General features: G+C 32.9%; 1 protein-coding gene across 2 annotated transcripts in view; it reads right to left on the bottom strand.

The window, feature by feature from the left end:
* DPP10 (dipeptidyl peptidase like 10) overlaps window positions 1-15,401 on the bottom strand; it is a 685,210-nt gene that overhangs the window by 36,673 nt on the left and 633,136 nt on the right. For both annotated transcript variants that reach the window (XR_002890440.2, XM_024114996.2), the window contains exons 18-19: window positions 7,547-7,645; window positions 7,369-7,438 (exon numbers count right to left, since the gene is read on the bottom strand). Coding sequence is in view for 1 of the 2 variants with exons in the window: in XM_024114996.2 (XP_023970764.1) it covers window positions 7,369-7,438; window positions 7,547-7,645 (169 nt within the window). In the remaining variant the exon portion in view is untranslated. The remainder of the gene's footprint in view (window positions 1-7,368; window positions 7,439-7,546; window positions 7,646-15,401) is intronic.

Genomic DNA, 15,401 nt, shown 5'->3' with positions numbered 1-15,401 from the left:
ACCGCTGTGGCCTCTCCCGTTGCGGAGCACAGGCTCCGGACGCGCAGGCTCAGCGGCCATGGCTCACGGGCCCAGACGCTCCGCGGCATGTGGGATGTTCCCGGACTGGGGCAGAAACCCGCGTCCCCTGCATTGGCAGGCGGACCCCCAACCACTGTGCCACCAAGGAAGCCCCTCATGATTTTTTTAAATTAATTTTTTATTGGAGTATAGTTGCTTTACAATGTTGTGTTAGTTTCTGCTGTATAGCAAAGTGAATCAGCTATACGTAGCATATAACCCCTCTTTTTTGGATTTCCTTCCCATTTAAGTCACCACAGAACATTGAGTAGAATTCCCTGTGCTATACAGTAGGTTCTCATTAGTTACCTATTTTATACATAGTAGTGTATGTATGTCAATCCCAATCCCACAATTCATCCTTTATAATCTTTATGTTACACCAAAGCATTAACACGGTACAGGTGGAAAATGTTACATTCTAGAGATGATCACAAGCTGTTGAGTGGGAAGAACGGAAGGTTATATGAATCTGGTTTTAGAGACGTCCCTATTGATTCTGGACAGCATTTCTCATAATCTTCCAGTAACAGTTATCATGCAATGGGATATGTAAGTAGAGTATTGTGTAATAGAAAGAGCAGAGCTTTCTGATCTGAAAAATAAATTGAAAAAAACTTTGAGTTCAAACACTACTTTTGTCCTGCCCATGATCTTGGAGTTAATATCCATGCCATATTTTAGTCATAGTTTCCTTGTGCTAAACTGAGGAAAGTGATATTTACCTCACTTGGTCTCTGTAAGAATTAAAGATGCCATTTATACATCCTTAGCATGATGCCCCTTGTACAATAAACACTCAATAAATGGTAGCTCTTATTAAATCCTATTATTTTAAGAAGATAATCTCAATAATCAAATGTAAAAGAGAAACAGTAAAAAGATAGCATGAAAACCAATCATTATTTAGCTTTATCCAGAAAGATTTTAAGAGAAATGAGAAACTCACCTCATGTTTTTCTGAGAGGAAAACTAAACTGCAGAAAAACTGACTCATCCTAAAGGCCGATTTAACACATTATAAACCCTCAAATAATTTACTTCTCTTTTTCTCTACTTTGATTTAACTTATTCCTGATGACTAACTCAGGGTTGATTGATTTCTTTGTTTATTCATTTATGTATTCCATCATTCATATCTTCACTCAGTCATACATTCATTTATTCATTCATTCTATGAATATTTTATGAACATAAATAATGCTCCAAGCACTGTGTTAAGGTAAAACAATACAAAAAGGGTTGTTATCAGCAATGAGTTTATAGTTTAAAAGAAGAGACAGCAAAGCAAATATTGTATGTAATCTGGTGTGGTTTCATGTTATAACAGAGGTGGGTATAGAATTATGTAAAAATACATCTCGAAGTCTTAATAGAAACTACAGGTACTGGGAGACTGTGGACAAAGACACAGAGAAATGATTGAAAACCTGGTATTTCATTTTTAAAAGTTTTAAAAAATATCTAGAGCACTAAACGTCTCTTTAGAGGGTGGGTGGAGCCAGATGAAAATGGAGAGATATGCGGGAAACAGATGAAGACGTTTGTATGCTGTGTTAGGAAATGTGAACTTTTAATCATTTGGAGAATAATAATGAGAGGATTTTACCCAGGAGAGCCACATTTTCAGATATGGATCTAACAAAGTTCACTCTAGCAGCAGAGTGGAAAAGAAACTGAAAGAGAGAGGATATAGCGATACATTACAGAAAAGGAAGTGTAGGTAGAGAGCAGGGTGACAGATTAGAATTGACTCGTCCAGTTATGCTCTATGCCTGGTGTGGGACTTGAAGAAGAGTGTGGGCTCTTGGAGGACCCCATTGGTTCAAAGGTCAAGACAAGACACTATGGTCCCAAGAACCTAATGTTATTCAACATTTTAAATAATATCCATATTGTTTTTTGAAAGGAAAATGTGTGTATGAAAAAAGTAGTGATGTTAACTTGACTGCTGGAGATGAGGAGCTGGATAATTTTGCTCACTATGAATGTACCAATTATACCCTGCTTTTTAACAGAATAACTATACAAAAAGAGCTGGCAAACAGCTTACTTCCATTAAGATGACCAAGTCCTAGGACTCTGATATGAATAACACTGACTAAATGATGAAAATATCTAGATAAAAATGAACAATGCTCTCCAGTTAAAATGGCTTAGTGGGAAACTGTAGTAAACTGTAGTAATAACCATATTCATCTGATTTCTGGCCATTGTCAATCTCTTCACTCAACACAAATTTGTGGAGCAACTCTGCAAAAACTAGTTGCTGTGAGGAAGACATAAATGAATAAGGCATTGTTTAATACACGGAATATATTACTATATTAAAATAAAGATTTTTAACATTTCTATTTTCTTAAGATGCTGAAATATTCATAAGCCATTCTATAAATTGTTTCTCTAAATACTCACTTCTAGACCGTGGATTTTTCCTTCAGAAACATTGATGCAAAATCTAGTGGGAGTCAGAAATTCCCTAAACAGTATATAAAAACATCCTCACCAAATTAGGGTAAAGTGGGAAAAGTAACAATATGATCAATATGATTCAAGATATATGGAAAGACTTTGAACAAAAGGCTGTCACTGTAGGAGGAAGCATAGATTTGAGATTGTTATAGGATATAGATGGGCTGATGAAAAGGGTGAAAGAAAGCTTCAGGAAGGTAAGACTTGATGGATGATCAAGAATTCATTAGGATTTCAAGGAAGATGAATTCAGCAAGATGGGACTAAGTCATAATGGCATGGTAAAGGATGTTGCATTCTGGAAATTAATGTAATGTGTTGAACAGTCACTGCCTCTCTGCGTTAGACCTTTGCCAAGGGTGGCATGGATAAGGTGAACATGAAAGAGTATCAAATGGGAAGACGTGATGATTCCTTGGTACTGAATGAAACTCCTCAGCTTGATATGCTTGTCTTCAGGAACATAGAGAACAGAGAAAAAACCTTTCATCTCTAATAACAGTATATCTGTTTAGATTGTTTCCTATCAGGCTCTAGGCCTTTAGATTTATATTAATTTATCAAATAAACATCTATAACTGTAGGCTCTATCTCAAGTAATCTTCAGTCTTGCACTATTAAAAGAATTACAGATTAGTTAGTAAGTTTTCATAAGGTTCCTCTAATGTGTGCTAGGTATTGTGGAGATAACACAAACCTAAAAAAAATGATTACAGATTTCAAGATGCCATTTCAGCCATTAGCACAGCTTCTTGCACATAAAAGCAACATGGTAAATTTGTATTGTACTAAGTTACATATATATATATATATATATATATATAGGAGTAGAAAATAAGAATAACATAAGAAACAATAATTCAGGGAGATACATGCTGAAATGGATATAGATGGATATAGTATATATACTATAGACTAGATGCATGTAGAATAGGTATGAACATGAATATAGACTACTGGGTTCTTAAGTACTCAATATAACATTAAGGAGAAAGACTGGAGAAAGGACAATAGGAGTAAGAAAAGAAAAAGGGGTCATGACCTCACAGAGGCTACCGTAAGTCGAGGCCACTGAGAAACATTTGTAGTGGCAATGCTTCTTTGATTTTCTATTACAGTAAAATATTTGGTTGCCATTGATTCACTTGTACTTTCAATATCATGAAATTAGGTTTGAGTTTCAGAAAATATGGCCACAGAGAGGTCCTCAAAGGACGATTTCTTCTGAGGTTCCATAATGAAAATTTAGCAGAAAGATGACTCCTAATAGCCAGAGGCTACTTTCTTCAAGGCCAATCTTCCTTCATCTCCTCAGACTGCTGCAGCCAGTCTCCAACTTATGCATTCACCATAGAATTTCCTGGACGCAAACCCATCTCTATAGATGAAGAAGTGACTCACAGCCTGTCAGGTACTAGATGCACTGCACAGAATAGCAATAAAGTAGTGACACCAAAATCACTAAATCATCTCTTAGCCTCATTTAAATATTAGTTACTTTATTTACTATTCTTCACTGTCAAATTGTCCATTTAGGGAAAAAAAGACAATTATTATTATTTTCTTTTTTCGAGTGTGGAGTCCACTTATAACTGAACACAGTACTTAATCTTAAGGAAAAAAATGCCCTTAAATTATAAACCTTCTAAAAAACAGGTAAAAGACACTTTACACTTAAGCCATTCTGACCTATATGGGTTTCCAAGCATAAATATTTTAGGAATGATCATGTAGCTTAAAGCAATCGATCATTTTATAAATATAAAATCAAAAAAGAAAAAAATCCTCAGTTTGGCTTTGTAAGTCATATTCTGTGAAACTTCTGAGAATTTACCTCTAAAAATCAAGGAGTTTGGATAAATTAAATTAATATTTAGTATAATCAGCATATAAAAACAAATGAAAACTAATGAATTAGTACTCACTTTTATTCTTCATTTCAACAAAAAATGTGGCAAATTAAACTCTATAGCCCTAACTATATTATTTTATCTGCTTTAGTAATGTCTATTAAATAATTTTATGGATGCTAAAATATATTATTAAATGTTTATATTGATACTTTTAAATATTAAAATGACTACTTCTAATAATAACTATGTTTATGGTTACAATTTATTAAACACCAACTGAAAATGTTTATGCTCTTCCAGACACTATGGTGACATGTTTATATATATTATTCCATGTTATTGTCTTCAATTTATTTATAAGGAAACTGAAGCTTAGAAAAATTAAGCAATGTACTGGTAAATCTTTGAGCTGAGAGTTGAACCCAGGCCTACCTGACTCCTAAGCCAATACCTTTACTCTACTCTCCTGCCTCTAAAAAACACTTGACTATTCCTTTCTAATAAGAGGGTTGAGTCTTGTGCAATTCCTTATATTCCTCTTATGAACTAAAAATCACCCAGACCAAAGCACAAATCTGATGGCAGGACAAGCCAGTTGGCTTCTCTGACTCAAGGCTACAGAGAGAATTTGAACTCTTGTCTACTTTTTCCCCCAAAGTCTGACACACTCTGGAGCCAGTGGATATGTGTCAGTGGATATAAGTCATGCGTCAAGGAAGATGCCTAGTAGAGTTCCTTTCCCTGAGAAGCCTCATTTCTCAGTGAATAAAAAGAACAATCCCTTTTCCCAAAAGGAGATATGACTGAGACAGAACATGAGGTTGAGAATTTTTTTTTTAGTTTTTTCTCATTTTAGTGCCTGAGATATTTCCCCAATAAATCACACATACAGTTCAAATAGGAATTGAATACTCAGCCACAAAAATGAATGAAATAATGCCATGTGCAACAACATGGATGGACCTAAAGATTATCATACTAAATAAAGTAAGTCAGACAGAGAAAGACAAATATCATACCCTATCACTTATACATGGAATCTTAAAAAATGATAAAAATGAACTTATTTACAAAACAGAAATAGACTCACAGACATAGAAAACAAACTTATGGTTACCAAAGGGGAAATGGGGGAGGACGGATAAATTAGGAGTTTGGGATAAACATATATACACTATGTATAAAAAATATATATATATAAAATAGATTAAGTATATATATAATAGATTAACTGAATCACTTAGCTGTATACCTGAAACATTGTAAATCAATTAAAATTTATTATACTTCAGTTAAAAAAAAAGCACTAAAGACAACTAAGTGAAAGAGAAGGTACAGGAGAAGGAGTTAAGATAAGAAAAGAGCAAATAAGAACTTCCTCAGGAAGATACCAAGAAATTTCAGGGCCTCTGGCTATTGGGGACAAAGGAGAAAGGTCCTTTCATGAGAAACAAAGATAGCTCAAGTTAGGAATAAACATTGGAGTGAGTGAAAATATTAAGTATTGTATTTTCTGTATTATTTGGCTTATTAAAATGAAATGACAAATTGCTTCTATTTATCAAAAGATCTAAATCAATGCAATCTATATAAAAAAGAATGAATTATAATCACAATAATTATACGACTCACATGTGCTAGGCATTTTATATGTTATTTCATTTAATCTAAAAAGCAGCCTTAAAACATAGGCTGGATTATAATGCTCATTTTATATTTGGAAAAGCTGAACCTTACAAGAGGTTACGTAACTTGTTCAAGGACACACTGTTACTAAATGACAAAACTGGAATTTGAAGCCAGGCAGTTGGATTCCGCAGACTGAATACTTACTGTCCACATTCAATAGTCACAACAAGTAATGTTATTTTCTATTCTACTCTTCCAAAAAGGCTCTGAACAATTGTAGACAATTTTAAGCACTGTCATAGCAATATGTTGGCTGGGTTCTTAATAAGGAAAATAACTAATAACTCTCAGGAATACAATTCTACATCAATATCAAGTTAGTTAACCAATAGATGTTAGAGGCCTCTGTGCCCAGTAGTATATAGTCACAATATAATCTCACAGAAAGTATGAATGAATTCAATTCCAAAGTCAATTCCAAGTTGGAAAAACCGAAGAGTCAGGTTTTTCTGAGGACACGAGTGTCTCCTGCTGATCTTAAATCCAGGAAGGAAAACTGGTAAGAGTAATATAAATATAACAAATTGTTTCAACAATGGAAATAAATGTTTCCTCAATGCTGCATCAAGAACTAATAGAAAACATAAGGCTTACCTGTCAAAACATGGATGTACTTTAAAAACATCATGCTAAGTGAAACAACCAGTCACAGAAGGGCAAATACTGCATGATTCCACTTACATGAGGCATCTAAAATAGTCAGATTCATAGAAGCAGAGAGTAGAATGGTGGTTGTCAGGGGCTGGAGGGAGGAGGGATGGGGAGTTGCTTTTCAATGGGTATAAAGTTTCAGTCATGCAAGTTGAGTAAGTTCTAGAGATCTGCTATACAGCACTGTGCCTGTAGTTAACAACGCTGTATTGTATACCTAAAATTTTGTCCAGAGGGTAGATCTCATGTTAAGTGCTCTCACCACAATTTTTAAAAAATGGCTTTTACAAAGCTAGTATAACTTTGATATGACAAATACATCACAAAGAAAGAAAGAAAAACAACGGGAGCATAGAGCTTGAGTAATTGCTAAGCAGACATCCATAAGCCAAACTATATGTGTCATTATTCCCAGGAGTAACAATGAGTGCAATCTGGGATGCAAGAAGCACAAACAATTACACACCCCTCCATATTATTTAGTGGTGGTGTCCTTGAGGAACTCATACAACTGACAGCTGTCCCAGTTATCTACACATATAGGATTTCTTCTGTTGTTTTTTAATCAGAATACTGCCATGTGAGACATAAAAATTCTAAACTCTTTAGGTTCCTTTATTTCAAAAACAAATAAAATACTTACATTATTAACAGAAGAGCATACTGGTTTCGGTCCGTAAAATCTTTGGGAAAGGACAACTGTAAAGGAAGTTCTTTTAAAGAAAGAGCAAAATATTAAAGATGGAGTGTCATTTATATGTAAAACAATAAGGTGCAGAGAAAGTTTTTTTTTGAATAACATAGCATGCACAAAACTTTACCATAGTCATCAATATGAAGTGTTTTAATTTCTGACTTTACTCTCTTCTTCTTCAGGATAGCTTCCTTCAGCATAGAATTGCTTTCCAACATAAAATATTCTATAAGTCAAAAAGGATAGTGTAAATAATCTCTATGTGTTAAGAAACAGTGTAACACAAATAATTATCCATCATTACCAGTTGACAGGCACTGTGCTAGTTACCGATTACCCTCTCATAAATTCTCTTCTGGATTATTACAACAGTTTTCTAACTGAGCTTCTTTATTCCAGTGAAATTGTCTCCAGTTGCCCTTTATACTTGGAATTAGCATTTACGTTTTCAAAATGTAAATCTGATCATGTTAATGTTATGCTTAAGAATATATTTTAAATAATACAAAATTATCTAGCACCCAATGATTTAAAATTCACAATGCCTGAATTCTAATACAAAGTTACCAAGCATGCAAAAAATCAGGAAAATATCACTCATGATGAGTACAAATTTTATTCAATAGAAAGAACCCAGAAATGACAGATGAATATAATAGATAGACAACGACATTAAAACAGAGATTATAATTACATTCCATGTGTTCATTAAGTTTAAAAAAAGCCTGAGGATATTAAGGTATTGTTTGTTTTAAAAACAAACAAGTTAAAATTCTAAAAATAAGAACTGAAAAATTTGAGATACATGAAAACTATAAAATCTAAGATGAAAAAATACTGGATAGGATTAACAACATATTAGATACTGCAGAAGAAAAGATTAATGAATTCAACAATATAGCAATAGAAAATATTAAAATTTTTTTTATGAAAACCAAAAAAAAAAAAGAGAGAGAGAAAACTGACAAAACATGAAGGGAGAGAAACATCAGTAACTTGCTGGAATTTTGATTGATATATTAAAAATATAGATTTATTGGGGATTTTTATATACTAAAAATAGTGAACTTTCTAATCCATAAATATGTATGCATGTATATATCCATTTGAGTCTAATTTCTTCCAGAAATGTCTGCTTTCATTTTAGGAGACTGACACATTTCTATTAGATGTATTATTGGATAGTATATAGTATACTATAGTATATATTACATAGTTTCAGATGTTACTTTAAGTAGTTATTTTTAACTTTTTAAATTTTGCATTGCCTTATAGTATATAAAATAGTTGATTTTTGTATATTAACCTATACTTGTAATAACCTTGATAAATTCACTCATTATTTCTAATAGTATTATGAGTGTGTGTGGATTCCATTTTTTTGGTTTGTTTATTTGGTTCTGTTTTGTTTATGTCTTCTTCAAATAAAGGCAAATTTTTTTACCTATATTTCTTTTTCTTGCCTCATTTCACTAAGTCCTCTAATACAATGTCGCAAAGAGGTGGTGAGAGCAGACATTTTTACTTTTTCCCAGTTTTGGGGGAAATGCATTGTCTTCAACATTAAGTATGATGTCAGTTGTAGTATTTTTGTACATACCATTCATCAAGTTAAATCATTTTTTTTTCTTCTGGCCCAGTAATTATTACTACTTTATTATTATTGTTTTTCATTTTTAATCAAATATTTTTTCTAAATCCTTTGAGTTGTTGACAGTATAACATAGTAAGTTGCATTGATTAATTATTGAATATCATAGCAATCATGGATTCCTCAGGTAAACCCCACATAGTCATAATATATTACCCTTTTATAAATTGCTGGATTTTTCTTCCTACTATTTAGTTAAGGAATTTTGCATCAATATTCATGAGAAAAATTGATTTTTTTTGTCCTTGTTATGTCTATGTTGAATTTGGAATCTGGTTGATGCTGGCCTTATATTTTCTGAGAGTATATGTGAACTTGGTATTAATATATTAAATGTTGAACAGAACGCACCAGTGAAGCTACTGGAACTGGAATTTACTTTGTGGGAAGAGTATTAACTGTGAATTAAAACTTTTAGTAGATAATGGGATATTTATATATTGTATATCTTCCTGTTTGAATGTTTAGCAATTTTTCTTTTAAGAAATTTACCCATTTTATCTAAGATGTCAAATTTACTGCCCTAAAATTACTTACAATATTCCATTACTGGCATTCCAATGTCTGTAGAACCTGTTATTAACATCATCTATTTCATTAATGAAAATGACAGTGTACTTTTTCTTTTAAGTCTCTATCTAGAACTTTATCAATTTTATTTATGTTTTCTAAGAAAATATTTTTGGTTTTTAATGTTTTTCTCCACTGCCAGTCCATTTTCTATATCATTTATTTCTATTCTTATCTTTATAATTTCCTTCCTTCAACTTACTTTGGATTAATTTGCTCTTTTTTTTCTAGTTTCTTAAGGTGGAATCTTAGATGACTGATTTTAAAGATTTCCTTTTTTATAAAGTAAGAATTTAGAGAAATAAACTTATTTCTAATCACAATGTTAGGTATCCCTAAATTTAGATTAGTTGGGTTTTCATCTTCATTTGGCTCAAAATATTTTCCAATTATTTTCCTAAATTCTTCTTTGATCTTTGTGTTATTTAAAGATGCATGTCTGATGGCAACACATTCTTCTTTTTTCCTTGATTCTTTATTTTGGCTTTACTTTTGAAGGATATTTTCTAAGTTTGTTATTCTATGTTGATAGTTTTGTATTGTTTTGCTTCCCATCAGTATTCTAAAGATTTTTCTCCATTGCTTTTTTCTGATGAGAAGCCTGCAGTCATTCTTGGCTTTCTTACTATGTATGTAATATGTGGAAGTAAATGTCTTATTTTTGTATCCTGCTTGAGGGTTGTTGAGCAACTTTATATATTTCATCAGATTTGGATTTGGCCATTATTTCATCAAATATTTTTTCCATTTCAACTTTAATTTAAAATATTATAGATATGGATATTGGCCTAAGCTATCTTAGGCTCTGTTCATTTCTTTCATTAGTTTTCTCTGCATTTGCAAGTGTCTATAGATAATGTTTCAAGTTCACTAATATTTCTTCTGCAGTGTCTAATTTGCTTTTAGTATTTTTCAGAGAAGTTTTAAGTTCACATATTTTAAGTTCTTAAAATATATTCTATTTATCACTACATTCATTTTTTCTTGATATATTTTAGCATTTTTATAATAGCCAATTTATTGTATTTGTCAGTGGATTCCATAATTTCCATCATATCTGAATCTGTCTCAATTCACTGCCTTTCTTTTCCTAGTTATGAGTCATATTTTCTAGCTTCTATATGTAGCCAGTAATGTTTTATTGGATTCTAAACACTGTGATGTTTACATTGTTGAGTTCTGGACATCGTTCTGTCCTTTTATTAATTGTTGGACTTTGTTATAGCAGATGTTTAAGCTATTTGCAGGTCAGCTTAATTATTTGAAAGCTTTAAAAAATATTTTATTTAGTGTGAGTTTGAATGACCTTTGCTCTATGACTTGTTAAGCTATCATACTAAGGTATGACACTTCTGGGATCTCTCCTAAACATTCCAGTGTTCTGACTGCTTGGATCTTTAATATATCCCAGCACTGTGTGAGCTCTGGCTTTTCCCAGGCTCAGAGTATCTTCCTACATATGCTCAGCTAGGTATTTTCAGTAATAGATGCAAGATGATCCCTTGTAACCCTATGCAGATTCCTGGTGTCCTCTCTCTCTGTCTCTTCTTGTGCTCCAGTGTTGTCCACCTTCCCAACATTCGAGAATCTTCAACCCTTCTGAACGCCAATTTCTGTCTCAACTGTGACTCTGAGATACCCTTATACACTTATTTAATTGTTCCTCTTTACCCTAGAATTCAAAAAATAATTCTAGCCAGAGAGCCAGGACAATTACAACATTCACCTGACTTTTTTCCTTTCTTTCAGGGATCAGAGGCCTATTGTGACTCTTGTCCCATGCTTGAAAAGTGTTGTTTCATGTATTTTATCCAGTTATTTTTGAAAAAAAATTCTTTTATTTTCTGTTTCAGTTTTCTTTTCTTTTTGCCAAGAAGCCATGTCTACTTTCAGGTACTCCATGGCCAGAATAAGAATATTATTTTAATTATCAATGGTTTATCATTGATACTTTATTGTTAATTACAAACTCCTTAGAATGAAACATAAGGCTTTTATGATCTGGCTCCAGCCTACCCTATAGCCTATACCTTTGATTTATCTTAAATGTTTTGTTCCAGCCACGTTGAACAACTTTTATCTTGCAAGTGTAAATAGTTTCATGCCTCATGATTGTGTATTCACATTCTTTCTTCCAGAAATGCTTTCCACTGACTTCCTCTTTTTTTGAACTGTGTCCACTTCTACCAGAGAAATTATCATATTCTATTATAACCATTAAATTTTCTGATTCTTGTTTTAGACTGTGAATCTGTGTGATTTCAGGCACACCAAACCACCTCTCTTGTAAATAAGTGTCGTCCTCTATAATAAAAATTTGGGAAATTAGATGTTCTCAGAGATTTCTTCTATCTCCCTGATACAAGAAATTTCAGATTATTTAAATAATAGCATATTTTCAAAGAATCTATCCCAAGTATTCAATTATAAAATTTAAAATGTGAATACTTCAACTTTATACACTTTCATTAAGGATTCAGCATTTATAATGTAAGACTTGTCATAAAAATGCACTTAACGCACTTAATTGTGGATCAAAGCATTCTTTTTGTATTTAGAAACCAGTATCACCTGATATTTGTTAATGACATAGGCAGCCATTTTTAGAGACTAAAGCCCATTAAACTTTTACCTTTATACCTTACTAGAGAGCATCTTGTTGGATAAATATTTTTATAAGTGAACAATAGTTTATTGTATTACAGTGACTAGTTAACTAAATAAATGAATGAATAAATACAGCTAGAGGCAGCAATATGAGAGTAATATACTAATAATTTCTCATGGCTTCTATTATCAAAAATGAATGGGAAAAAATAAATTACATGAGATAAGAGGTAGTTGAAATTTTTTTACTTCTAAATCAAAGGTATTCATTTGCTCATGGTAAAAAAAATCAACCCATGGTCACAGAGAAATAAAATTATATTTAAGGAAAAAAAAATACAGAAGAAAATAAAGCCATTTTCAAAAGCACACAGAATTTGTTTCATGATAAATTCAGAAAATATGTTTCAATCATAGTTTTTTGTGAAACATTATGAAGACAAGGTAGTATTAAGACATGATTTTAATTGTGGGATTGAGGAGGAAAAGAGGATTAAAATGAGAACAGAAAATTAGGAAGAAGGAAGAAAGGGAGAGATGAGAAAATATTAGAGAGGAAGTATAAGGAGGGATGAGAAGGAGATGCAATGGAGAGAAAGAAAGAAAGGGAAGAGACTAAAAAGGAATTAAAGTAAAATAAATCATATACACACAATTAAGGAGAAAGAAAAAAATGAAAATATAAAAAGAGGAAAAGGAAAGATAGCAATTTGAGACAAAGGACTTTTGAAATACTAAGTAAAATTTTACATATATATCATTTCCTAGTCACTGAACTTTTTTGAAATTTAATTTTATTTATTTGTTTATACAGCAGGTTCTTATTAGTCATATATTTTATACACATCAGTATATACATGTCAGTCCCAATTTCCCAATTCATCACACCACCCCCCCCGACCCCCCGCCGCTTTCCCCCCTTGGTGTCCGTACGTTTTTTCTCTACTTCTGTGTCTCAATTTCTGCTCTGCAAACCGGTTCATCTGTATAGTTTTCTAGGTTCCACATATATGCGTTAATATACAATATTTGTTTTTCTCTTTCTGACTTACTTCACTCTGCATGACAGTCTCTAGATGCATCCACGTCTCTACAAATGACCCAATTTCGTTCCTTTTGATGGCTGAGTAATATTCCATTGCATATATGTACCACATCTTCTTTATCCATTCGACTGTCGATGGGCATTTAGGTGGCTTCCATGACCTGGCTACTGTAAATAGGGCTGCAATGAACATTGGGTGCATGTGTCTTTTTGAATAATGGTTTTCTCTGGGTATATGCCCAGTAGTGGGATTGCTGGGTCATATGGTAATTCTAATTTTAGTCTTTTAAGGAACCTCCATACTGTTCTCCATAGTGGCTGTATCAGTTTACATTCCCACCAAGAGTGCAAGAGGGTTCCCTTTTCTCCACACCCTCTCCAGCATTTGTTGTTTGTAGATTTTCTGATGATACCCATTCTAACCGGTGTGAGGGGATACCTCATTGTAGTTTTGATTTGCATTTCTCTAACAATTAGTGATGTTGAGCAGCTTTTCATGTGTCTGTTGGCCATTTGTATGTCTTGTTTGGAGAAATGTCTATTTAGGTCTTCTGCCCATTTTTGGGTTGGGTTGATTGTTTCTTTAATACTGAACTGCATGAGCTGTTTATATATTTTGAAGATTAATCCTTTGTCCGTTGATTCGTTTGCAAATATTTTTTTCCCATTCTGAGGGTTGTCTTTTCATCTTGTTTATGGTTTCCTATGCTGTGCAAAAGTTTTTAAGTTTCATTGGGTCCCATTTATTTATTTTTGTTTTTATTTCCATTACTGCAGGAGATGGATCAAAAAAGATCTTGCTGTGATTTATGTCAAAGAGTGTTCTTCCTATGTTTTCCTCTAAGAGTTTTATAGTGTCCAGTCTTACATTTAGGTCTCTAATACATTTTGAGTTTACTTTTGTGTATGGTGTTAGGGAGTGTTCTAATTTTATTCTTTTACACGTAGCTGTCCTGTTTTCCCAGCACCACTTATTGAAGAGACTGTCTTTTCTCCATTGTATATCATTGCCTCCTTTGTCATAGATTAGTTGACTATAGGTGTGTAGGTTTCTCTCTGGGCTTTCTATCTTGTTCCATTGATCTATATTTCTGTTTTTGCACCAGTACCATATTGTCTTGATTATTGTAGCTTTGTAGTACAGTCTGAAGTCAGGGAGTCTGATTCCTCCAGCTCCTTTTTTTTCCTCGCAAGACTTCTTTGGCTATTCGGGGTCTTCTGTGTCTCCATACAAATTTTAAGACTTTCTGTTCTAGTTCTGTAAAAAATGCCATTGGTAATTTGATAGGGATTGCACTGAATCTGTAGATTGCTTTGGGTAGTATAGTCATTTCCACAATATTGATTCTTCCAATCCAAGAACATGGTATATCTCTCCATCTGTTGGTATCATCTTTAATTTCTTTCATCAGTGTCTTACAGTTTTCTGCTTAAAGGTCTTTTGTCTCTCTAGATAGGTTTATTCCTAGGTATTTTATTCTTTTTGTTGCAATGGTAAATGGGAGTGTTTCCTTAATTTCTAGGAATTCAAGAGATTTCTGTGCATTAATTTTGTATCCTGCTACTTTACCAAATTCATTGATTAGCTCTAGAGTTTTCTGGTGGCATCTTTAGGATTCTCCATGTATAGCATCATGTCATCTGCAAACAGTGACAATTTTACTGCTTCTTTTCCAATTTGTATTCCTTTTATTTCTTTTTCTTCTCTGATTGCCATGGCTAGGACTTCCAAAACTATGTTGAAAATAGTGGTGTGAGTGGATATCCTTGTCTTCTTCCTGATCTTAGAGGAAATGCTTTCAGTTTTTCACCATTGCTAATGATGTTTGCTGTCGGTTTGTCCTATATGACCTTTATTATGTTGAGGTAGGTTCCCTCTATGTCCACTTTCTGGAGAGTTTTTATCATACATGAGTGTTGAATTTTGTCAAAAGCTTTTTCTGCATCTATTGAGATGATCATATGGTTTTTATTCTTCAATTCCTTAATATGGTGTATCACATTGATTGATTTGCATACATTGGAGAATCCTTGGATCCCTGGGATAAATCCCACTTCATCATGGTGTATGATCCTTTTAATGTGTTGTTGGATTCTGTTTGCTAGTAT

Source organism: Physeter macrocephalus, chromosome 2, assembly GCF_002837175.3.
Source record: "Physeter macrocephalus isolate SW-GA chromosome 2, ASM283717v5, whole genome shotgun sequence".
NCBI lineage: Eukaryota > Metazoa > Chordata > Mammalia > Artiodactyla > Physeteridae > Physeter > Physeter macrocephalus.
This window is presented reverse-complemented; position numbering and strand designations above follow the sequence as displayed.